This window comes from Macaca fascicularis, chromosome 12 (assembly GCF_037993035.2).
Source record: "Macaca fascicularis isolate 582-1 chromosome 12, T2T-MFA8v1.1".
Lineage (NCBI taxonomy): Eukaryota > Metazoa > Chordata > Mammalia > Primates > Cercopithecidae > Macaca > Macaca fascicularis.
The window spans coordinates 108,867,982-108,894,909 of NC_088386.1; the positions used below are offsets into that span (position 1 = coordinate 108,867,982).

The window sequence follows — 26,928 nt, forward strand, 5'->3', positions numbered from 1 at the left end:
GGAATGGGAGGTGAAAGAAGTTAAAAAAAAAAATTAGTATCAGATTAAAAATATGAAAGGGTACAAAGTTGACTGATTGCCTCCATTTTTCATAGTTTGGTATATATTACCAAATTATGCTCAAGTATTTGAGCAATTCTGCTGATGCTCACACTTTTTTTTTTTTTTTTTTTTTGAGACAGAGTCTCACTCTGTTGCCCAGGCCAAAGTGCAGTGGTGTGATCTCTGCTCACTGCAACCTCCTCCTCCCCAGTTCAAGGGATTTCACGCCTCAGCCACTCGAGTAGCTAGAATTACAGGCATGCACCCCCATATCTGGCTAATGTTTGTATTTTTAGTAGAGATAGGGTTTTGCCATGTTAGCCAGGCTTGCCTAGAACTCCTGGCCTCAAATAATCTGCCCACTTTGGCCTCCCAAAGGGTTACGATTACAAGCATGAGCCACTGGATACGGCCACAAATATTCTTGACATGAAAAAATATAAAAGCAATAAAAATTTCATAAGCCCTTTGCATTTGTTCTGATGCCGTCATGAGAATGCATTTAGTCTGAAAGAGATGATTGAGTCTATTATATTTTCATTTTCTTTTAAAATTCTCACTTGAACAGAGCTCAAGGAGAATAGGAGGAAGAATAAATACCCAGTAAAAATAAGTCAGAGATTATGATTGATTTTGCATAAAAGTGAGAGTGATCTTGTTATAACAGATGGCACCTCACTGTTGTGTAGGGTTAAGTTGTTTGATTCAGCCACTATTTTAGAAAAAATATATATAATCCATATATGTCATTCTGGAGATTTTTTAAAAGTCATTATTAAAATACTTTTAAAAGTTGTACCACCTAATACAAATGAATGAAATTTAGGGTTATTTAAAAATAAAATTAGGAGTTATTTCAAAACGTATTTTCTTATAAACTTGGAAAATCTTGTTTCATTGTTTTGCTTCTTGAAATTGATATTCATTTTTATATCATTCTTTCTTATTTAGACATGTGTATGTGATGGTGCTGGTATGTACACCCATTGCTATCTTCCCATACCTTTTCTTGATTGAAGTATGTTTGTAGTTTTTCCTTAAATATACACCTTAACAAATATAATTTTACTCCAGTATTATACATCAACATAATGTCTGACTGATAACTATAAAAGAGTTTTGGTGCTTGCAACAGGAAAAGCAGTTTTGATTTTTAGCCACATATTGCTGGTTTTGAACAGAATATTTCATCTTTTAAAAATTCTGTCCATAAGACAATGTGGTCTCTATTTACCAGTTACTTTTATAGGTAAATCTTACAGATAAATGCTTCTTAAAAACATAGGTGAGTTTCCTATAAATGGTTAATATGTTGTTGTGGATGGATGCTTAACTTGTAATTTTGATGGAAAAATGTTGATCTACAGGCTTGCATTCTAGAAAAACACACTAAAGTAGATAGCATTATTTCAGATTTGAAGAAATGGCCCCTAAGTGAGATCAGTGTAATGATTAGAGTAATAAAAACGGAAAGATAAAATGAGGAGAAATATTTCATGGCACTCAACTTAAAATACATGCAGTGTCAAACATTTCAAAGTTAAGCTAGACAAACCTGATCTATATTCTCAAAGAGTTTACAGTTTGGAAGGAACAATAGTAATTTAAGGATCATTTATGACATAGTGTGATATGTGTGATGGGGTCAAATAAGAGGAATATTTAGCACATACTAGAGGACTAAAGAAAGACTTCTTGAAGGAAATGGAATTAAGGACAAGAATGTGATTGTAAACATTAGCCAAGTGAGGAAACATGAGGTGGAGCAGCTGGTAGAAAGGATCAGAGACAAGAGGGCATGGCTTATAAATGAGGAATTACTTATACTTCAATAAGGCTGAGAGTGGAAACAAGTGAGAAAGACAAGTTAGATAATATAACGCTAAATATGCTAAAAAAATTGAATATTTCCCTAAAGGAATACAGATTGAAGGGGATAAACAGGGAAGTGCCCTGAAGGTATTAATTTAGCAAAGGGGTTTAGGAAATTGTTGCTGTAGGTTTCTGGCCCAGGTTTCTGGCCTAGGAAATTTAGTGGATGACAATGAGATAGAAAAGATGATGAATTCAGTTTGGGGAGGACTATGAGTAATAGTCATGTCCAGTAAGATTTAGTCTCAAATTCAGAAGACAGACCTGAGATGGAGATGTAGAAATGAGTCATTGGTTGACAGAAAGCAACTTCTGAAGCCAAGGAAATAACTGATATCACCCAGGTAGAGTGTGAAGGGGATGGATCAAAAATAGAACCTGGAATAACACAAGATTTTTCTGCCTATTCATAGATCAGGGAAAGTGGGGTTTGCACTGGGCCCCATGTTTAGGGAGCCCTGGGCCCTTCTCAGGAAATGAAGAGCTTGTAGGGCCAAGGGAATGTGCTGATCTGAAGCTCACTCAGACCCCAGAATTCCTTGACCAAATGGTTCTGAGCCTGCTTCTAGGGTCTACACAGTCCTCTTCATAGGGTCCATAATACTTCATACCAACTGTGCTACTGGTAAGTACACACCTAGGCCTGATGGCCAAGGCACTGGTCTTTATGTACAATGTAGAAAGAACCTGGAGGTGCAGACTGGGGTGTCCATACACGTGTGTGTGTGAGACCCCCTTTGGTAATGGAGAGAACCAGCAGTGGGTCTAAGAGAGCAGCCTAGCTGTAAGCCAGTGCGTGGTTCTGCTCATGCTGCCAAGGTGTAGTGTAGAGCTACAAGAAATCTGAGAATTGCATATTTATTTGAACTTAGTCAAGTTGGAAGGGTAGAAAATACGTTTTACAGTTAGATTAATAATATAAAAATATTTAGGCATATGAATGGGGGCCTGCATTTGGACTTTGCCCAACTTATACAGCTGTTAAGGATAAGTCTATAAGGAATACTGAGCACAGTCAGAGAGAGAGAACAGTGTTATAAAAAACAAGAAAAGAGTGTGTTTCCAAAGGAATTGACTATTAAATAGTGGCAGACACTCTCTAGGAGCTGTGTAAGACACTGTCTTAAAAGAGTCTACTGGATTTGGCACTACAGAAGCTAGTTGTGACCTCAATGAGAATAATTTCAATGGAGTGTGGGAAATAAAAACAGGTTGCATGGACTTGGAAATGAGTAGGAAAAAAATCATATACAACAAGCACAGAGATTCTTTCAACAATTTCATCTTTGAAGAAAAGGAGACTATAGGTGTACCTGGAAGGAGACGGGGCTTAAAAGAAGATTTTTTTAAATTATGAGAATTTATTGCATTAAATGCTGATAGGAAATGGCTAATAGAGGGGAGAGGTTAAAAATGTAAGTGAGAAAGAGGAAAAATAATAGTGTGAGGTATCTGGGGGGCCAGGATAGGAGAATTCCTATGACAAGAGGAGGAATGAACTTTAATAAGAAAGAGGGATAGTTCTTTCATTGAAATAAGGAAAAAGGATAAAAGTATTTACATGGATGCATACAATCCTACAGAATTGATAATATTATGTTGAAATCATTTCCAGTGATTTTATCCCCTGTGAACATAGATATAGGATCACCAAGGAGTGAGAGAGCATGTTGCAGACAGTAGAGAAGGTTGGCACTGTCATGGTGGAGAGTAGGACAGATGATTGTTCAGGGATGGATTAAAGGATTGCTGCTCCATAGCATGGATGGGCCAGCTGATATTTGGGATCAGTTATTCATTTATCTATATTGATGCCAACTCATCAGCCTGTGGAATTTTCTCCAAAAGTACCAGATGTGCAGGCTGGGGTGCACATCTAGTGAGATACAAGTATGGAAAGGATGCCCAGTCAGCTTTACAAGAGAGTGGGGTTTCACCAGGAGAAGGGGATGACAGATCAGCCAACAAAGCAAGAAAGGCAAGAATATTGGCAAGAGAGATGTAGATGTGATGAACCATGGAATCTAAGCTGAATAAGAAAAGAGAGGGAGAGACAAGTAGATATGCAGGAAGTTCAGGGATCATTAGTCTGGAGAATTTGATAAGGTCAAAGAATAGTATTTAACTGAGGCACATGAAGAAGGCAATTTATAATAAGTGTGGAATGATGAAATTTTTTGTTTCAAGAACAATAATAGAAGTAATAACTGTGGCTACTGTTTTGTTATATATTACTAGGACAGAATCCAAATAAAGAAAAATATACTCTCAAATTCTTAATTAAAAAATATAATATATATATTTTAGAATCATAATGTAATTTTCTAAAAATCTGTCCGTCTTTTCTAAGGAATGCAGTGAAATAAAATTGAGAGTAACATCTCTAAGTCAGGAAACATGACAAAAATGTTACAAAGACTAGACTATATAAATTCAGAAGACAGAAAGAATAATAATATATTTTATATTTTTCCAACTACACTAGAGTCTAGTTAGATTTAAACATTTAATGATATCCATCAAAAAAATCAATATTAAAAATAAGTAAACTGGTTGTTTATTTCTTTTTTCTTCATAGTTACCCACAAGAACAGAAAGAAAAGTTACTGAAAGCCTGAGGCAGTCCTTTGTGTATAACTCAGGGGCTTCAACTGACATAGTATAAACTATGGCCTTTACAGTCGCCCTTCGGCCGTCTTTCAATGAGTTCTCAATAAATCCCTCCAGCTACTCTTAGAGTAGTATTTTGGTGATGTGTTAGTTCTTCAATTTCAGATTAAAAGGAAACCTTCTTTAAGTGTTTATTGAAGTAATGTAATTGTGTTAGTCTCTCCTTCCTGAAATAACCAAAGCAAAGATTTTTCTCTCAATCACCATTTAATCAGGATGTCCCACAATGATGACACTAGAATGTGAGAATCTGTTTGAATATTTTTATCCTACATTAAGCCTGCAAGAATAGATATATTATATATACAATGAATAACAATTCTTTAACAATTCTTTTCATTGAATCTCTATTATTCATATTTCTTTTAAAAAGTCCATGCTTTTTGTATCCTCAGAGACACTCTATGACTTACAGCATGCATTCAGAATGATGCCAACATTGGGCGTATCAAAGAATATCTAAGGGTTTGGAAATGAAAAGGGAAAGTCTAAATATATGATATTTAATCTTTTCAGTTCAAAATCATAGGCTGGATGAAAAAACAAAGATCAAAATATAAAATAAAGAACCAAACATGAAACATCTTGAATGTAGGTTGCTGCATTATTTTTCCAATACAGAATTTTGGGGAAAAAAAAAAGAAAAATTATCTTTGTTCCAGACAAAATACTAAAATAATTAACCCATTTATGCCTGAGGTTGAATTTTTTTTAATTTTTGCAATCAGACCTTGGTGATGACCTTGAGCAGTGGGATATAAATAACTCCCACATGCTTAGCTTTCCAATAATGGAACATTAGGCATAAATGTTAACAGGTTAAAAAAAAAAAACAGTTAAAAACTGGCACTAATGAAAATTTTAAAACAGATTACAAAACTGGCCAACAGGCTGGACCATTTCTCTTCTGTATGATTATTTTTTAAACAAATTAATACTTTCTATTTTACATGTAATTTCACTTTATATATCATCACATTTTGAGTGGTGACCACTATCAGTCTTTATTTCTTTTTGTGTGTTTGTGTGTGTTGGTGTAAGTGTGGTGCACACAGAGTGGCAGAGAGTAGAAAAGAATAATGGAGAAAAGAGATGGGTATTTATTTCATGAACTGAAACACACCATATATATTTCTAATACATGGGAACTTGCCTTTTCCTATTAAAATCGCCTTGCAAAGAAACAAAAACATTTGTAATGCTTACCCACAAACTTTTGTGGAGTGGAGCTTTTACGTTTTCCCATATTCCCCGTGAGCTTCTCTATGACAGCAGGTCTCTCAAAAGGCACCAGAGAAATATTGTTGTCCATAATAGGCTCTTGTTCCTTACAATCTTCCATAGGAGGTACTATACAAAACCACAGAAAAATGCAATCTGATAATTTCTTCAACATTTTGGATGATACAAAGCTGGATTTGCCATCTCAATATGTGTTATAAAAGCTAGTATGCTTGAATAGAAGCAAGTAGAAAGAATACCTTGTAGTGTGAAAGTATACTCTTTAAATCTGCACACACACATATACACCAGAGGATTTATTTTTATTTGAGTCTCTCTTAAATCCATGACATACACTGTTGCCACTATTGGTGGCAAACTTGTTCATGTGGTTTCTCATCTTATTCCCCTGAAAGTGTTTTTAGCACTGACTAAAATCAATACTACTTTTAAGACTGCATTATTTTCAAGGCTTTTAGAGTTTATTTTTTAAAAACAATTTAAAAACAAGTCAACTTGTTTTAGAGAAAAGCTTAAACAGACATACAAAATAACAGCATGATATTTAACTATTTTTCTTAACCCATGTATTTTCCTGCAGCATATTTTCTATTTGATAGGCTGTTAGCCTTATTGGCAGTAGCTTAAATACCTGTACCAAGCAGCCCTCATGAAGGAGAGCCAATTCTGAACATGTCTATGCACAGTAAACTGTGGCAGCTTTATGATTGTAATTTATTTTAAAAAGAGCTCTTCAGCAGGAAGAAGAATCCATTTCCAAATTGGCACATTGGCTCACTAAACTACTGCCCTAATTCATTTGACATACACTCTCCAATGCTGTTCCCTATTCATCCCATTTGTCCAAGTTGCTACGGGCTAATATGTTAGCCCTTAGACATTGACATTCATAGTGCAAAGAACTTACAACAGTTGTTTTTTGAGTAGAAATACCACCCAAGGATGTTTAATTAAAGATAGGGTAACAACTCAGACACGGCAAATCAGTTGATTAAAAACAGTGTTCTCAGGAAAGAACATAACTTATTACTTGTTCTTTATTATTGTTGCTTTCTCCAGTTGCATTTGTGCCAGCACTGTTTGGAAACCTAAAGCTTTCATTTCTTAGAATAATTTTACTTGTTCAGTATGCACTGTAAAAATGATTTACTCTGATCCTTTCATTTGTATAAGATAGTCCCACTGTGTACAAAAAATGTCTTCTCATTTATAAGGGGATCCTCTTGGCAGACACAAAAATAAGTGAGAAAGCAAGAGATGAAAGTTAGGAAAACCGAGTGTACAATTCAGTTGACGTATTTAATAACCAATAGGTTGCTAATTTTGAAAAAGTGAAACATAGTGTGAAAAAATGTTTTCATGATTTGGACATGTTTAAAGAAATCAACATTCCATCCAAGTTTTGATTAACCTATAGATGGGTCAGAAAAATTGAACTGTAATCTACATTTAATAAGAAGTCCTCTGGCTATGAATAGCAAGGGATTGTGCAATCATTTGATGTTAATTTGAAGAAAAATTTCCAAGGTGAGACTGAGGAACAAGGAAACACATCATTGTCTACAATATATAATTAATGATGTTATCACATTGAAAAAGTATGTCCCAAGATATTATGTATAAAACATTATATTCTCTTTTAGTAACAACTAAAAAAGTTACACAAAAGCCAAAGAGTCAACAAAAAAGCAAAGAATTTCAAAAACATTCAAGGATGACCACACAATTCACATAAGGGGAGTCAGAAGGATGGCACAGTGGTGGTGGTGTGGTGGAGAACCAGGTAATAAGATACAAATTATGGTCAAAATCTTAACTTTTTGTTTGGAAGGTAGATTTTCAAACACTTACTACATTATTAGAAGTAACTATAAAACTAAAAAGCAGTCCAAGTATGGACCAAAGATGAAAATATGTCAGAGACCAAGATCCAAACTGAAAGAATTTGGAAAGAAAAAAAAAATGTTGTTGTAAATTTTGCTCAAAAACTAGCAAAACTGGTTAACGGGTTTGCCCCCGAAATTGAATATGCTAATTTGTTCTGAAATGAGTAGTCCAAAACCTGGCAGTTTTGTGCTAAGTTTCACCCTGAATTTTCATACTTAAACGCATTTAACACTCAAAACGAAACCCGGGTGTGGGAACTGTCCCACACCACATCCACCTCAATTCAGATGATTTGTCCCCAGTTCAATGAAGCTCATGTGAACTGAAAATGATGACTTTGGCAGAGTTCTGATCTAATTTCTACTTTACAATAGCCCTTTTCATATCAAAAATTGATCTTGTTTCTACCACATCGGCAATACTAATAACTGACGTATACTATGTGCTGTGTGCTGTTTTAAGGCTTTGCATTTAATAATTAATTTAATTCATCCAGAAACCCCATGAAATAGGTGTAATACCATCTTCACTGTACAGATGAGAACACAAAGACCCATAGATGTTAAGTAATTTCCTCAGGGTTTACATCTGGTTAGTAGAGAATGTTATTACTACTAAGAGTCTGGATCCAGAGCCTGGCTCAACCATTATGCTATACTATTCTTTATAGAGGTATTTTGGGCATTGACTTTTTATAAACCAGTCAGACATATTTGTAAGGTCTGCCATTGGGTAAAGACCTGATATATTTTTCCTTAATTATGTAACCAATCTGATTTTTTTTGCTTCACGGATCTGGGTGCAACTTATCAAAATATTTCGGTGCAACTCATCAAAATATTTCTGTGTATATGTTGCTAGAAACATAAAACAAATTCTGTAGATATCTCAATAATGCATTAATCACACAGACATTAATCTGGGCTAAAAATATACCAATAAGGTAACTTCCCCTGTTTGAACAAACTTCATAACCAAACATCCTCTTTGACCTTATATTTGAGGTTATAACAAAGATAAAAACGTAATTCCATTAGATCACTGTTTCATCACATTGATAACCATAAAGGCAAAACCATAGGTGTATTCCCAATGTATCCTTTTGAAAAACCAAACAGTTCACCCAAATTCAAATTCCAGGAAGAGCGTCTGAGGTCACATGTCTAGCCCCTGGGCAGGAGAGGGCAGAGTACCTGGACTGAGGGTCCCACCACAGCTACATGCAACAGGAAAGTTCTCTAAAGGTAAATGGGCACTCTTGTTATCAAGAGAAGGAGGAAGGGATGTCAGGCAGGCAAAAACAACAGATGTCTTCTATATTGTTGCAAATTTTCTCCATGTTACCCGATCTAAAAAAAAACTTTACAGTTATCTTAGTTATTTTCTTGACAGGATTTGGCAGTGCTGACACTTGCTTTGGCTTCTGTGAAATCACTCTTTCCATGTCCCTACTCTGCTCTTACTCATCTTCATGAAATTTTTTTCCTGCTAGTGTGTTCTTGGCCTTCTTGATGTCTCACTCTGTACTTATCCGTACTGCCTTATTAAAAACTACTATGTTGGGCCACTACATAAATTATGATGGATCCTGCATCTTTGTTTACTACTCAGACCCCTCTCAAGAGCTTGAGATCTATATATTTAACTTCTTCCTAGACAGTTTTACTTGGCTATTTCATAGGGACATAAGAGAATATAGTATAAGAAGTAAAATCTCCATTTACCTTTCTGTCTTCTATTTTCCTAATTACCATATCAGTAAATGACACTACTATTTACCCCATCAGCTATGCTGGTCACCTGTGGAAAATCCTAGATTTCTTCCTTTCACCCAGACTTCTGCCTCTCCTCCTCCCTACCACATCTCTTTACAAACACACATGGAGGTAACCCAAGTGTTTTAGATGCTACATTGGTAGCTGTTCACACATGTTGTTCTTTCTTCAGGAAACACCCTTCTCCATTTATTAGTTCACATTTTTCCTTTTCAAAACTAAGCTCAAACATAAATTTCGTGGGAAATTCCTCTTGGATGTCCTGCTGATTTAGGTATGTCCTCTCTATCTCCATAATGCTTATCACATAGTACTATAATTGCTGTTTTACTGGTCTATCTTCCAATAGCTGGTAAATAACCTCAGGGGTTGCATTCTGTTGTATTTGTGTCTCTAATACCTTTTATGATACAAGAGAGATATAATATTCAATGGATGTTCACTGAATGATGTCACCCAATGGAAATAAGTCAAAAAAGCTTACTCCAAAGTTTAGGGGTGCCCAATAATGCCTCTATACTCAGTGAAAAAGAACCTCCCTTTCCCCAACAATTCAAAGCATAAACCTAACAATATATATAGATTTTAAGCTGGCTATCCTTCTGCTTTGCACTTTCATTCTCATCTTTAGGTTGCGGTAAAACAGGTAATAACATAGTTTGATTTTAAAGTTTTTTCTTCAAGCTGAATAGACTTGAAAAAGCAACATAAAGATAATATTGAACAAGATAATCTGCCATAAAACCTAATTAAATAAGATAAATAATCTGCCCTAAATCCCAATTAAATAAATAAGCTCATCAAACCCAATTAAATACTTTAATTATATAAATTATCTTTCATAAAACTCAATTGTTATCATTATTTCCAAAAGTGTGAGTCATGATATTCCTCCTTTTTCCTCAAACTCAATCAACTTTTCTAAGAACATTTTATTCTACCTCCTAAATATGTCTTCAATATTTCACCTTGTTCTCTTCTCTTGCTGTTGCCTTTTCATCTTTTTCTTGGCATTCTCATTTCCAGTCTCTCCTCATACCCTACCCCCTGACTGAGGTAGGCATTTATCATGTATCCTCATTGGAGACATTTTTCTTGATTTGACTACCTCATTAATAACAAATTTGGTTACCCTAGTGGCCCCCCATCAGTTACACAATGAAATTCAAACACTAGATTAGCAGAGAAGACTCCGTCTTTGCATCACAACCTACTAATTCAGAAGCTTCACTTCCTACCACTCCTTAAACTGCAGTTACATTCAACATCAGGGAAGCTGTTAATTATCTTTTATATCTCCAAGCCTCTTCTTCTCTCTGAATATACATTTTCTGTATCCTGCCTGATTTATGCAATTTTTACTCATCTCTCATGTTTGGATTGAACACTCCTGCATGTAAGAAGCCTCTCTTGACTTTGTTCCAGAGTTAGGTTAATTCTGCATCTATGTTCCCACAGAACTGTGTATGCATCTTTATTAGAGCTTTTGCTCCATTGTATTTTATTTTCTTAAAGTATGTATTTCCTACCAGACTATAAAGTAAGTGTATTAAAAAACTGTGTCCATTTATTTTTATATCCCAGAATGTTCCATATAACTTAGCACATAGTAAGCACTTGATAAATGTTTCCTGAGTAAAGTGAAAAATGCCTCTTTTTCTTTAAAAAATTCCATACTAGAAAAACAGCATAGGGAAAAACATGTTTTGGAAAAGACAGACTAGGAAATATAACTATGTCAGATATTTTTTAAAAACGAGTAATAGTTAAATCATTTCATGGAGCTAATGGCAACCAAAATGATGGCAACTCTCATATCTACCACAAAAAAGGAAAACAAATAAATAAGATACAGCAAGAGAAGGGGATAAATGTAAGTTTTATCGTGGTTCTGTTTAAAAAGAGACATATGCCAAGCTATTTATATGAGACATATGTTAATGATGAACTCTAGCAGCATTTTACAGAACCATGTTTTTCTCTTACAGTATTTATCAACTCCTACCTCATATGGCCAATTTCCCATTAAGCATGTTAATAAAAGGAAGAGAAGATTAAGGATAATCTCAAATTATTGTTACAACAAACCCAGAAAAAGTACAGTATGAAATGGCATGAATATAAAATTATGTGGTTAAAACGATATCCAATATTTAAGAATATTTGGTTCTATAAATGGTATCAGAAGCTACCCTCAACCCCTTATCCTCTTTGGTTTTACCCTCTGCTCTACCTACCCAGTGCCCCTGCCTCTTTCCCACTTTCCTCCACTTGGTTCCAGCTTTCGCACCACCTGTAAAGGGCCTATGCCTGTGGAGGGCTAAGCAATCTGGGGAACAGGGGTTAAGACTGAGGCCCTAGTTGTTTAGAAGACATGTCTTTGCTTTCCCCAAAATGCACTTGTTTAAATTTTTCGTTAGCATTTGATTCTCTAAAAGTTCAGTCTGCCAACAGATAATTAAATCTTGATTATAATAATTTATTTACATTTTACCTCCCTATTACCATATAGTCTTTTAGGAGTATGTATGCAATACAGAATTCCATAAATAACTAGGAATGCAAAAATAATAAATAAAGTTGGAAATGCATAACCCCATCAAATGTCAGAACTGTAATGGGAGAACATCATATAGAAAAACTAGTAGCAATGCCATAAGGTGTTTTGGGGAAGATTTGGTATTCCCCTAAGCTTCCATCAGCTTCCTGCCTCAACTTACCCTTAAATCCAACAATTTAAATAGTAACAGTGTGTTTGGTCAGCAAATGAAACCTCTAATGCTTAAGTTATTGCTGGTAAATAACAAATTTATAGGGAATAGCACATTTACTGTTACTGAGTTATTTAATGTTCTCAAATGTTAGCGGTAAAGTAAACCATTTGTTGGGCATTTATTACACATCTCATCACATTTAATCCTCAAACCCAGCCTGTGAGTGACACACCCAGACACCATGTAGCCAGAGCAGGTTTGGCAGACTCCGACACACACCATTTTGTAATCTCTATGTTCTAGATCCTATGCTATCGTCATCAGCCCAGGTAATGCAAGCTTGAAATATCACATTTACCAAGACTTGATACACAGATAAGTTTGTAAAAAATGTTAATGATGATAATATAAAAATAAATGGACTTGATCAAAACAATCAATAGAATTAGATTCTTTAGATTATAGAAACCAGAAGGAAACATTTCAGTTGTTCAGAATAACAAGAAAAATTTTAAATTAAAAAAATCCCCAATTCAACAACACATAATCACTAGCTGTCCAACACACACAGTTCCACAGTATATACTCTATAAAACAAACAGAAAACCCCAGAAATAATCCTTGACCTGGCTATGTCTAAGCCAATACATAGATATTTATATTTTAAAAGTGACTGTGCAATCCCCAACTATACCATTTAATACTGGGCAAACCTTTTTTAAATAAAAGATATACAAGTAGCCAGGTGCAGTGGTTTACACCTGTAATCCCAGCACTTTGGGAAGTCAAGGCAGGCAGCTCACCTGAGGTCAGGCGTTTGAGACCAGCCTGGCCAACATGGCGAAACCCTGTCTCTACTAAAAATACAAAAATTAGCCAGGCCTGGTGGCGCATGCCTGTAATTCCAGCTACTCAGCAGGCTGAGGCAGGGGAATCGCTTGAACTTGGGAGGCAGAGGTTGCGGTGAGCTGAGATGGTGCCACTGCCCTCCAGACTGGGTGGCAAAGTGAAGAGTCCATCTCAAAAAAAAGAATAATAAAATAAAAAATAATTTTAAAAAATAAATAAAATATATACATGTACTAATAAGTTGAGATTTTTGTCTTTGTAAAAATAAAAGTTATCACTATACAAATCTAATTAGTAAGATAAGACAGACACTACAAATCTTAAGAATTGAAATTCAGCACATGTACCCTAGAACTTAAAATATAATAAAAAAATAAAAATAAATAAAAAAAAGAATTGAAATTCATTATTTTCCTATATAAGGCTGATTATTAAAATTAACTTTTCAGGACCAGAGAATTATTCATTGATAAACCTTAGGGATTGTCTTCCTACCTGCCACAGTGTAGTTAGAGATGAGGATGTTTTGCTTGGAGAATGTTTTTTATGGAGAGAGATGGTGTCTAATTTTGGTCTAGATTGTTTTGCACATTGTAGAAAGCAAAATCAGTAATTTCTCAGAAAAATTAAAGGGCCGATTGGAGAAATTTCAAATTATATGACTGATCACTTGCATTCTTTAAGGCAACCTACAAACTAACGTGGAACCAGCTCTAACTATCTGGTTAGCTAAATGAAAAAGAAGAGTAAACAGCACCTGCCTTTGGTATATTAAATGTTGGTTGCCATTATTATGCTAAGTCAAATGTTATCAGAAATAATTTGGGAATATTGCAAAATTTCAATATAGATTATCTGCAATGTACCCCAAAGCTCAACTCATTTAAGTTAAAGTGATCTAAAATAGTTTTAAACAGCATAAGATTTTATCTTCATGTTGAACTACAAAAGCAGTAGGGGGAAATAAAAATGATGAATCCAATTTCTACCCACCATGGTGACTCATGACCTGCCCAGCAGCCTCCATGCTGACATTCTGGAGATAGTTGTGGCAGCGTTCCTTGTGCTCCTCCAGTGAACTGCGCTGCTTGTAGCTTCGTCCACAGTAGTTGCACTTGTGAGGTTTACCCACTGTGAAGAGAACTCAAGGTCAGTGTGCTGTCAGTCCCATCCACATTCAAAGCAAAATCAATAGCTAACTTTTGATAGTCTAGGGGGAAGCACTCATATAATTTTCAGACTTAAATCTCTTCCTCCTTTACATTCCCATTTTGGCAAGAAAAGATAATACATTTCTACCAAGACTAAAAGACAACAAGAAGACAGGCGGATCGTACCTCTGGCAACAGGGAAATACTGAATCAAATTCTTGCTCTGACTGTATTCTAGACCTTGAGGGCCTGATGATCAATCTTCAAATTATCTGACTCTTAATACATTGACTCTCAGCTTTGACTCATTAAAAGACAAATCAGGAGTATCCTAGATACATCATAAGTTTTTTTTTTTTCTTTCTTTTCGGGTAAGGGCAGAGAATTTTACAGAAGAAAACTTAAAATGCAACAACTTGAAATGTCACCGTTTAATAAACAGATTATTCTTGGGTACCAAGAAGATTAAAAAGAACTCAAGTGGTGAGAAAAAGTACAGATGAAAGTAGTTTCCTTTCTTTTCACTTTGGTAACAACTATTCACACATGCAAAATTTTGTGGCAGATAAGTATATTCTCCCTCATCAGCTTTCATAATACCAAGAATTAACCTACTAGGTGCTTTGAGTCAGGATTATTACACAATATGTAGTTATGAAATGATAGTAATAGTTTCCAAAACATCTCACATTCAGGAAATGAATTATTCCCTAATAGCTAGGGAGCCATTATCTCAGTGTCATTATCTCAATACATCTGTTAAAATACTAAGATGTTCAGTAAAAAAAAACAAAACAAAAAAACAAAAAAAAACTTTAAAAAACAAAATAAGAAGAAAAATATAATCTCTACAGAAAGAAGCATGTTTTAATGCATGACTCTTCATATGGACATCACAGAGCACTTTGACTCTTGGTTTTGAATGAATACAGAACAACATAAAACCCCAGGTGGTCTGTGTCAAAGCCCTCAGTAGTAAAGCACAGTGTGATCCTCGCCCATGTCTGTATTTGACTCCCATAGGAATTATTTAGTTTTGCCCAGAGAATAACAGACAACTCTTTTTCATGACCAAAGATAGCATCCCTAACTCGTCATCTTATAAACCCATGCTATGACATTGGTCACAAGAGGAATTGAAATACTGTAACAAGGCAAGGTATTCATGGCTGCCTAAAAGTTTCACAGTACTAACGAAAAAGAAAACTACACCAAATCTTTTGTTGGGGGGGCAAAATTTTAATAGAATGTAATTGAGGTACACATAAATTAAGATCAGTTATTTCATAATCATAATTGTTTGTAAACTATCATAAAAGCTATTTATGGAGTGATTATTCAGTTTTTAAAAAATGTTTGGCAAACTAGCTTCTATTTTTTGGAACCATGGATTTCTGGGAAGTAGCTGATAATACTGTGCAGAACTTATATCACCATGTGACAGCATTAAAAATACAAGAAAATAAGTTTTGCTGAAATCATCTAGTGTAAATAATATAAATAAATTTACATGTAATTATGTTCCAAGATATGGGACTACATAAGAAAAAGTATCTGTTTGCGATTCGCATTACTCAATTTTGGGTTGTTCTGTAATATTTCTTTAGAAATAGTAACAAATTTACACTGAACAAGCTTATTAACCAATTAATACTTATTAAGCGCTTACATTGAAGCTAATAGCCCACTGTAAACTACTTCAGTCATTTTCTGGTCTTCCCTGGTATTAGTCCCATCACATTATGATGCCTCTGTTGTACCATGAGCATATTCTCCAACACTTTCTTCCTCTTATTTCTTTAAGCAATCCTTGTATCTTATCAATTTAATTAAAACATGGTTTTTCATTCTACTGCCCTTGGCTCACAACCCTCTAAAAGTCCCAACTCACCTGATAAGAAAGAAGAGACATGAAGTTTTTACTGTTTTCTACTCATTTTTTACTACATTCATTACTATAGCATCTGCTTTAATTCAGCTTCTTCCATTTTGTCCTCTATTTTAAAGCATCACTCTTTCCTCTTCATCCCATCATTGAGTCCAACAGGGATTTGAGTTGGGCTTTGTTATAAAAGTACAACTTTAATTTTCCCAACTCTTCATCTCCATTCTATTCCAGCAACCCAATTATTAGGTGACATGTTGGACTTGGACATTTCTTACAACTACTTTATTTCCAATAAATTTGTTCTGGAGACAATCTATCCTTTTACCTCTCTCATTCCTTCAATACGTATTTAGTAACAGACTACTGTGCATCAATGCTGACGAGGCTAAAATGTAAAGTGGAAAACAAATTCCCATGGTGCCTATCCATATGCAACTGACAGTCTGGTGAGGAAGACAGACATTTAATAAATACACAAGCAATATATTATAAATTGTGGGCGGTTACATGGAGCAAAAGAATGCTGTCGTAATATAACATGGGGAAACTAGTTTGAAAAGGTTGAATAAGGTCTGTTTGAAGTAGGAACATTTCAGGTGATAACTGAAGAAAAAGTAGTCATTATACAGCTGGGGAGTGGGGGTGGAAAGGCAGGATTTCAGGATTTCTGAGACCTGTAGTCATTTATTTTCTTCTATATACTTAACTCCTTCAAAGTCTACATTCTGCCCTTACTACTCTTTTGAAAATTGTTTTCAGACATCACCAACAATCCCTGCAAATTCAATGGCTTTACTATCTCCACAAGACCATTTCTTATCCTTTTCATACTATTTCTGAAAAATAAAGTTTATAAAAATATTATTTATACTTACTCCCTATACATGTATTTATCTGTACATGAGTTTATCTTTAAAGTAATACATAATTAATATGTATAACATATATATTCATATAAAAGGACCAATATTTCACTACCTTTATTTTTATAATAGTTATTATTATTATTACTACATATTGTCACCAACTGAAGCAGACTTTTTCTCGTATTATGGAAACATTTTTGAAAAGTCAGTGGTCTCTGAATCATTAAATCCATAGACTTTTATTAATCCTTTATCTTCCTAATCTCTTGGCCACTATCAAGCTTTCTTGTGTCTTGGGTCTCCTGTTTTAGCGTGTGAGATCAGATCCTACATTCCCCCCACTGCTTCTCAGTTTTTTCCTAACTTGCAAATATGTTACATACACCCCTTCAGATATTGTTCTCAGTACAATGTTCTCCCTCTTTGCTCTCTAAATGAAGTGCTCATTTTTATGAAACATCCACATCAGGTCAAGAATAATTTCCCATGTTTGTAAGCTCCAATTGGCCATGTACATCTTTGAATATCTGAGTGAATCCCTTCCCTACAACGAAAACAAAGAGCATCAGGACACAGCTGTCTCCTCTGCTCTCACAGAACTCTGTTCATACTCTGTTGATGCATTACTTATAACAACTGTGTTGTAATTATCAATTTGATATCTATTTATTTCCCTAGTCCAAATGATGAGCCTCATAAGGACAGAGATCTTGTTTTACTCAATTTTAAATTGATAATACATATCAAGTTATTAAACATAGGAGACAATATGTATTTGCTGAATGACTACTTCAAATCCATACTTTCAACTGCCTTTTGAGTCTTGCCTCATGGATATTCCCCCAAAAGCAAATCATTCAAGATACCCACAACTATCTTCCTCCACAAAACTCTCTCTTTGTTCTGACTGCCCTCCTTTGCTAGCATTACCACTGTTCTAATACTCAAGATTCACAACAGTGCACCACTGTTTTACCTTCTACCTCTTTTCCTACTTCAAATCGCTGCTAAATTCTATATACCGGACTCGTAAAATGATTCTCAATTTGATCCCTTCTTTTCATTCTCACAATCAATATCCTAGTTCAGGCCTTCATTATTGCTGACCTGGGCTGGCATAATAGACTTCAAATAGGCTTTCTCTTCCCATGTGTAATTATTTTATTCCTCTCTCCAACAACCTTCAATAACTGTTAACTTTTATTGAACTAAGTTGAAATCCCTTTACCTGGCATTCAGCACCCGATACAATCTGGTCCCAAAGTGCACGTCCCACTCCTACCCCAGGCTCCAGTCAAAATTACTTTGCACCTACACTTCTGAGTCTTGTTTTTTGCTGTAATGGCCTCACATGATTCCTACCTCTTGAAATCGTCCGCATCCTTCCACTTCCAACCTCCTTAACTCTGTTCCATTTTAAAGTGATCTTTCTCACTAAAGAACTATTCCTGTATTGACCCTCATGCTTAGAACGCTTTCAAAACTCTATCACTCTATCTTACATTATTTGTGACTTTTACACTGGTATTTACACACCAATTTTCATCTTCATGTTAGATCTTGACCTTTTTGAGAAATTTTAACCATATCTTATGTATCTTTGTAACCTCCAAAGAGTTTAGCAGGGTGCTTTGCTCACAGAAAGAACTAATAAGTGCAGTTTTTATGAGTGAGACCATCTCGAAACTTTTAAAATAGCTTTCTCTCATTAGTTTTTCTTAAATCTTTTTCTAATTTCAAATGTAAAACATTCATATAAAAATTTTTTAATCACCAGTAAAATCCATAATTATATCATTTAGAAATAACTGTCTTTGGTATTTCAGTATCATACTCATGTTTTTTTTAATGCATGCAAAGATAAATTTTGGTGTGAAAATGAGTTATTTTATACACTGTATTTTATAACCTATTTATTTTATTGAACAGTATATTTTGAACATTTTCCCATATTATGAAGTGATATTTTTGTTGCTGTTGTTAGGTAACATTTTCTCCCAGATTCTAGAGTTACGGTAATGCTGAATTATTCAGTTTGCCTAGCATTCTGAGTCCTTTTCTTTTATTAGTTTAATGACTATTTTTCTTTTTACCATAGTTAGATATGCCTATAAAAAAAATCAAATAGTACCAAGTGGCATTTAATGAAATACACAGTCTCTTCCCGGTGCTGCCCTACCTGCCCCCAAGCAATCTAATCGAAATCCCAAAAAGCAACCATTTTCAGCTCCTTCTTCTGGTGATTATATTCATATTTCTAAATAATATATAGGTTATTTTTATTCATCGGGTTTAGAGATAATCTACTGCTTCTGTGTCTTGGTAGTTAAGGATTCAGCTCTTACAAACACCCTCTCAATTCTCACTTCTGTGGTCTTTCAATAGTTACATAATCATTTCTGATAATAGTATAGAAATGGAAATTTCCAGTAGTCACAGAAATATTAATCATAACATACTATTTGGTTCAACAGTGATTACATTTCCTTTTTTGTGCAGCTTTTAATTTTTCCTAGAGTTAATAATCGTCTCACTTTTTATTTTGCTTGTGTTTCTGTATCCAGTCCACTTACCCCCCTCCTCTGAGGTTCTCACACCTTACTGATAACTGTTCTAAACACTCAGAGTCCAAAACAATGTCATAGGTCCTTGCCAACCCCACTTTCCTCTTGCTTTCTCACAACCATTGGCACCCCTTTCCCCAGTTGGAACTGATGGTACCCTGGGTTTATTACAGAGTTGTTATCCAGAACTTTCCTTTGTCTCCCTCATGGTTAGTCTTTTGCTGCCTGAACCCCATGTTTTCCTCTTTGTTGGGTTTAGAATTTCCAAGTTGAAAGTCATTTTCTCTTAACATTTTGAAGACTTTTTTCCACTGGGCTACTAACCTCCAAAGTTTCTTTTTAAAAGTATTATATAAATGTAGCTTTATATGTGTCCTGTTTGTCTGAAAGCTCTTAGTAACTTCAGTTTGTCACTGATGTTCTGAAATTTCTGAAATATGAATGTATATCTTCGGTCTAAAGTCTCTTATTTGGATGTTTGTCCCTTACCTCTCAAAAAACACATGTTTGTACTATATATAATAAGTATATACAATTTCATATATTACAGAATATTTACATATATACAGATAAAGCATATAAATATGTGTTTAACATCTCTTCACATTATTACTATAGTTGTCAAAAGTCTATGGTTATTTCAACTTAATTTTTATATATGGCATAAGAGTCTTAGACCATTCTTTTCAAAAATATGGGTATTCAATTGTTCTAGACCCATTTGTAGAAAACATTATCCTTTCCCCCCTTAAATTATCTCAGTACTTTTGCTGAAAATCAACTGATCAATTTGGGGTCTATTTCTGGACTCTATTCCATTCCATTAATCTCTATGTCTATCCTTAAACCAACAGAGCAAGTCTTAGGATAAAGTTGGAATCAGGTAGTGCAAGTCATCCAAATTTGCCTTTTCAAAACTATTTTGGCTATTTTAGGTCTACATTTCCAAACAAAGTCTGAAATCAGTTTGCCAATTTCTGTTAAAAAGTCTGTTGGGATTTTGACTGAAATTGCCTTGAACTGACAGACTCAGTTTCAGGAGAAACCAACATCTTAACAATACTGAATCTTTTAAATCATGATAATGTCTCATCTCTCCATTTATTGAAGTCTTTAATTTATCTCAGCAATGTATTACAATTTTAAGTGCACAGTTCTTACACATATTACTAAATTTATCTCTAAGTATCTCAAACATTTTGGGATGTTATGATCAATGGCATTGCTTTCTAAATTCCAATGTCCAACTATTAATTCCTAGCATATAGAAATACATTTGATTATTCTCAGTATGTCAAATAAATATGTGCATTACCATGTTTATTACATCATTATTCACAATAGCCAAGATATGGAATCAACCTAAGTGTCCACCTTTTCTTTTTACATTCATCAAATGATAACCTTCATTATGAGGAAGTTCTTTTCTACTCTATTGCTGAGAAATTTTATAATACATGAATGCTGAATTAAGTCAAATACTTTTTCTGCAACTTTAAAGACAAACTAAAATCTTTTCTTTTTTAGTCTGTTAATATGGAAAATTACATTGAGTGGTATTTTTTTTCGCCCAATGTTAAACCAACTTTAAATTCCTAAGATAAATCCCACTTGGTCATGATTATATATTCTAGATTCAATGTGTTAAAATTTTAAGGACTTTTGCATCTGCATCATGAAGAATACCATTATGTAGTATTTTTTTCTTGTAATGTCTTTGATTTTGGTGTCAGAGTAATGTTGAACATAATTTGTTTGGAGGCCTCCCTCCCTCCCTTTTCTATTCTCTAGAGGAATTTGTTCCTTTAATGTTTTTCTTAAATTACATTTTCCTTAAATGTTTGACAGAATTTACCAGTGAAGTCATCTGGAGTTTTCTTTGCAGGAAGGTTTTTAACTTCAATTTCAATTCCTGGAATAAATATAGGCTATTCAGAGTATGTATTTCTTCTTGAATGAGTCAATAATTTCTATTTTTTATTTCATCTAGCTGAATTTGACATAAAGTTATTCACAATATTCCCATATTATGCTTCCAATGGCTACAGGATTTTTAGCGATTTCCCGTTTTTACTCTGGATGATGCCAAATTATGTGATCTTTTTATATTGATTGGTCTTGCTAGAGGTTTATCTACTTTATTGATCTTTCATATAATCAGTCTTCAATTTCACTGACTTTTCTCCATTATTTTTGTTTTACTCTTTCATTGGTTTCAGTCTTTATCATTTTTATTTTTTTTTCTTAACATACTTTGGATCGATCTTGTTCTTTTTAAATCTCTTAAGGAAGCTTAAGATCATTAGTTTGAGATTTTCTTCATTTCCAATATAAACTAAGTGTCTAAATTACAAATTTCCCTCTAAACACCACTTCTACACATCATGTTCATGTTTTCCTCTATATTCTTGAATACATGGAGTATATATATAGTGGTTGTTTTACCAACTTTGTCTTCAAATTCCACTATTTTGGCCATTTCTGGATCTATTTCTATTGCTTGATTATTCTCCTGATTATAAATAATATTGTCTATGTTTTTGCATATCTGTTAGTTTTTTAATGGAATGCTGGATATTGTGAATTTTCTTTTAATTGATTCTAGATTTTACTGCATTTCTTTACAATGTGATTGACTTATCCCAATATGCAGTTATGTTACTTGGAATTAGTTTGATCCTTTCAAAATTTACTTTAATGCTTGACGGCAGGTCCAGAGCATGCTTCAGTCTAAAGACTAGCTTAGCTCCAGTACTAAGGCAATACTCTTCGAAGGACTTTACTCAGTGTCTTGCATATTACAAGACCTTCTCACTTTGACTGGTGAGAATTAATTATACCCAGACTTCTATGTGTTCCAGAAATTACTTGGCCTTCTGCTTCCTAGTGTTTCTTTTCCCAACTTCAGGTAGTTACCTCGTACAGATAAGCAGATAACTATTTAGCCAAAGAATCAAGGGAGCCCTCTACTCTGCAAAACTCCAGAGCTTTTTCTGTGCAGCTTCCTCCAATGTGTTACTCTGCTTTGCATGCACTAAACACACTGGTCTCCCTGGTCTCTGATCTGTCTTCTCAATTCAGCAAGACTACCTGGCTCTGGGTTTGATGTCCTTGAGCTATGGCCTGGAAATCGCCTCAAGAAAGTAAGTTGGGGGCATAGGACTCACAAGTTTGGGTTTTTTTATTTTTATTTTTCTCTCTCAGGGACCACAGTCTTGCATTGTTTATTGTTATTGTCTAAAATTTATCTAATATATTTTGTCTAATCTTCTAGTTGCTTGAGTTGGGAAGATAAATCTGGTCCCCGATACTTCTTCATGGATTAAATGGATTTTTTAAATTGAATTAAATACCAAGAAGTCACACTAACTTTTAAAGTTTTAGCACCAATACAATTCAGGTAACTGAAATAGTTTCCTATAAATACAATCTTAAGATGTGTTACAATACTAAGGATTCTACAACACAAAAGATAGCAGTGTTTCTCAATTGCCTCAAAAGTCAACATATAGTCTTTTCTTTGACATATTGTCCCTCACCAATAGCCCTATAGTAACAAAAATGAGAGATTTACTGGTGTAATCTGTCAAAGATACAGAGACAGATTCCAGATATGAGGAATGAATTACAAATTAAATATCCAGTAACGAAAACTTGACAATTTGGCCAACTGATCAATTAGGAAATAGTTTGCTGGCATTTACTAGCATTTCATCTATCTGTCTTTATGTGGAATCAGAAATACAAAATAATCTGCCCTCATTCCCCTAAGAACCCATATACCTACCAAAAAGTAAGAGAAAGTCAAATTGCCATAAAAATTTTTCGAAATAAGAACATTTACCATAAATTCATGGAGTACTATGAAGAACCAAGTCTTGTTCACTTACATTTTTTTGAAATATGTCACTTCAAGAGTTATCCTAGTGAAATCTATAAAACAAATTACAATAGCACTAATACATGTGGTAAAGGTTTTATTCTTTATATAGATGTATGTACATTTACACATACAGAAACATACAAAGCAATGCATTTATATATAGAAAATACATTTACCATTTTTCATAACATAAATTTAACATTATGCATATATCACATTTATTTTTCTTTAATAAAATTAAATGTACCTACTTTCCTATAGATACTCTAAGGCAAAAAATAGGAGTCTGAAATCTAATTTACCTTATAGAATTATAAATTACTCTGAAGAAATATTAGCAATGACAATATGGCAAAACAGGCATTTAATTTTTTTCTGCTCTTAGTACTGGTAAGTTTTACTATGTCTTAGTGGTCTGTTACATTGCATGAACTCTGTGTATGAACAATTTTAAGGTTTCTGATCCCCATTGCTACACTGCTGCCTCAAAAACAGTGTTGCAAATTCATATTCAAAATAGAAGTGTGTAAGAAAGCCATTTCACCATGCTGTCACCAACAATAAATACTATCTTTAAAATAATACATTATCCATTTATGTGCTAGCCTATATGCTCAAATTGTAGTAAGGCACTTCGGGTGCTGAAGCAAACTCTTAGGGATACTGTATGATATTTTCCATTTTTAGGGAAATAATATGAGATACCTCTTAGACATCATGCACATTACTTATTCAGTTTCCACATTGTATCACACTACATTCCTTTCAATTATGTCATATCTTTGTGAAGCTGGGTTTCAGTGGTTGCTGCAATACAAAGCAAGCACTGCATGACAATCAATATGGAACAGGAAAAGACAGTGGCAGTGTCCAACTTGATTTCAAGGTTGGGGAAGTTGTACCATGCCCAACACGGCATATAATCCCATTAGTAAGTAACTGTGGCCATCTAAGGATGAAAATAAAACAAAACAAAACACTGTTTTGGGTTTCAATTTATATATTATGATTTTCCCAAATGGATAAAAAGTTGTTAGGGCATAAATCATTATTAAGTTGTTTGGACCTTACTACTTAATAAAATGAAACTGTTCAGTATTACTTTTAGCCATAAATGCACTTTGACAGAATTATTAAGACACTAGGGTCACAATGAACCAAGAAAGTTTGGGAAAACTGAGCTAGGTAATAAAATGTAATTTGCATTTCTTTCACATTTGCATTAGTGAAACTAAATGTTAAACAAAAAAATTATTAGCCTTTTGTATGATATCCTTTCAAATTATCTATTTCATGGCTTCATCTATTTTTTAATTATGATCTTACTGCTTTTGTCTTTCTCATAAATTTGTTCGCTCTCTGTGTATATTAACGCCTTTGACTTATTTCTTGACTTACCTATTTTACTTATGCTTTTTTTGAGGTTTAGAGGTTTTATATTTTTGTACGGTCAGAATTGTTGGTAGTTTCGCACGTTGTGATTTCTTTACTGTTTTAAGTTTTAAAATTCTGCCTGATACAGAATTTTTAAGAAATATCCACACCTACTTTTTTTCCAAATCTTTAGAAGTCTTAATGACTCTAGATTTCTTTTTTTAATGAAATGATTAAGTGGGAAAAGAATATTTGAGAAAGGAAACAGAGCCCTACCTGAAAAGTGAGACATCTTTCAAAGAGTATCTCTTTATATGAAATCATTTCAGGATAATTAGGTGTCTGTCAAAAATCATTACAGTGAAATAACTTTTATCTCTCTAAGGACAGTTTACTAAAGTACTTGAGGGTGGGGGGCATGAATGTTAAATGTTTAAACAAGTCTGTGAGACAGTATATTTAATGCAGATTTCTTAGAGATTTACAATGTACATGAGCACTATCAGAGGTTCTTTTGGATGTTTAGCTGCAATAACAAAAAAGCAACAAATAAAATTTATTTAACCCAATGTTTTCCCAAAAAACTATATAGTACAATTTTTTTTTATTTTAACCACTAGTAATTTCCCAAGTAAATAATTGTTTGTGAACATACTGTGAGGAACACTGCATTATGACAGTAAAAGAGGCACAAAAAGCCAGCATTAGTACTATTTTTCTTCTTCTTTCTGTATTTTTTTTTGGTGAGACGGAGTCTCGCTCTGTCACCCAGGCTGGAGTGCAGGAGTGCAGGAGTGCAGTGGCGCCATCTCAGCTCACTGCAACCTCCGCCTCCTGGGTTCAAATGATTCTCCAGCCTCGGCCTCCCGAGTAGCTGGGACTACAGGCATGCACCACCACATCTGGCTGATTTTTGTATTTTTAGTAGAGACGGGGTTTCACCATATTGGCCAGGCTGCTCTCGAACTCCTGACCTCAGGTGATCCGCCCGCCTTGGCCTCCCAAAGTGCTAGGATTACAGGCGTGAGCCACCGCGCCTGGCCACATTAATACTGTTTACTCTTCTTTAACAGGATATGCCAGGTGTTAAGTTCCTTTAACATAAATTTCTTGAGCACCTCCAGTGTTCCACGTCCACATTCTAGGTGCTGTAGGTACAACACTGAATGAGACAAATGTCATTCCTGCATCCACAGAGCTAACATTATTAACCATCCAAATATTGCCATTTGTTTTATAATGTAACAACAATATTCAAAGTAAATTGAAAATCTTATACAGGACACAAACACCAGGAAAAATTGTATATAAAAAAGTATGTGTGGGATCTTTAAAGTAAAATCACAGACATTTGAAAGCAAAAGAAAACTCCTTTTTATTGTTTCGGGCACTCTGGAAGAAAAATAGGCACAATTCAAAAAAGAAAATGTCTTATGTAAGATTATTTTTGTAAGAGCCTAAGTTGTTGGCATCTACTTTTCTATCACTTTAAGTAAACATGTTTCCTCACATTTCTTGAACTTAACACCTAAAATAAGGAAGCAAAATGGGATTAAGCAAAATATACATTGTAACATATTTTGGCAGTGTAACAGTTATGCTTCCCCGGCATTTCCTTATCACATAAAATATTTTATTGCTTATTTTTATCATTGCTAATAAAATAAACAATAAACAGAAGTAGATGTTTAATCTCTCTAAATTTTTCCATTTCTGTTAAAATATATACATATCAATTATTTATTCATAGAACATATAATTTACCAACTGCCTAAAATGTGGCATATATAATCATAATAATAAACATTATATTCAAAAACCATTTAACTCCTAGGGTTGCTCACTTCTTTCACTGGAAGTGTAACATAAATTATTTAACAGATTGGTTGATGAATGTAGGAAAAAGACTAGAGAAAGTATAAAGGTGCAAAAAGTCTTAGCGTGGCCAGGAGATGGTACAGTAAAATCTAAGACACAAGAGAAACAGCAGATATATTTGATACTATTTCATTATTACAAATATGCAAAATATTCATTATGGGGAACAAAAAGTAAACAGAAAGGCTAGTAAGAATTCACTAGGCATACAGATTAAATGAATAATCCAAATTACATAGACTCTTCCTTTTAATAAGATTTCAATTCATCAAA

At 34.2% G+C, this 26,928-nt stretch overlaps 1 protein-coding gene across 22 annotated transcripts in view; it reads right to left on the reverse strand.

Moving 5' to 3' along the window:
• IKZF2 (IKAROS family zinc finger 2) overlaps window positions 1-26,928 on the reverse strand; it is a 151,186-nt gene that overhangs the window by 3,542 nt on the left and 120,716 nt on the right. For 21 of the 22 annotated variants that reach the window (XM_074010018.1, XM_015432725.4, XM_065526048.2 and 18 more), the window contains 2 exons: window positions 14,045-14,182; window positions 5,791-5,934 (listed from right to left, as the gene is read on the reverse strand). In XM_074010018.1, the coding sequence (XP_073866119.1) occupies window positions 5,791-5,934; window positions 14,045-14,182 (282 nt within the window). Of the gene's footprint in view, window positions 4,752-5,790; window positions 5,935-14,044; window positions 14,183-26,928 lie in introns of all 22 variants that reach the window. The other variant, XM_074010020.1, reaches the window with a different exon arrangement.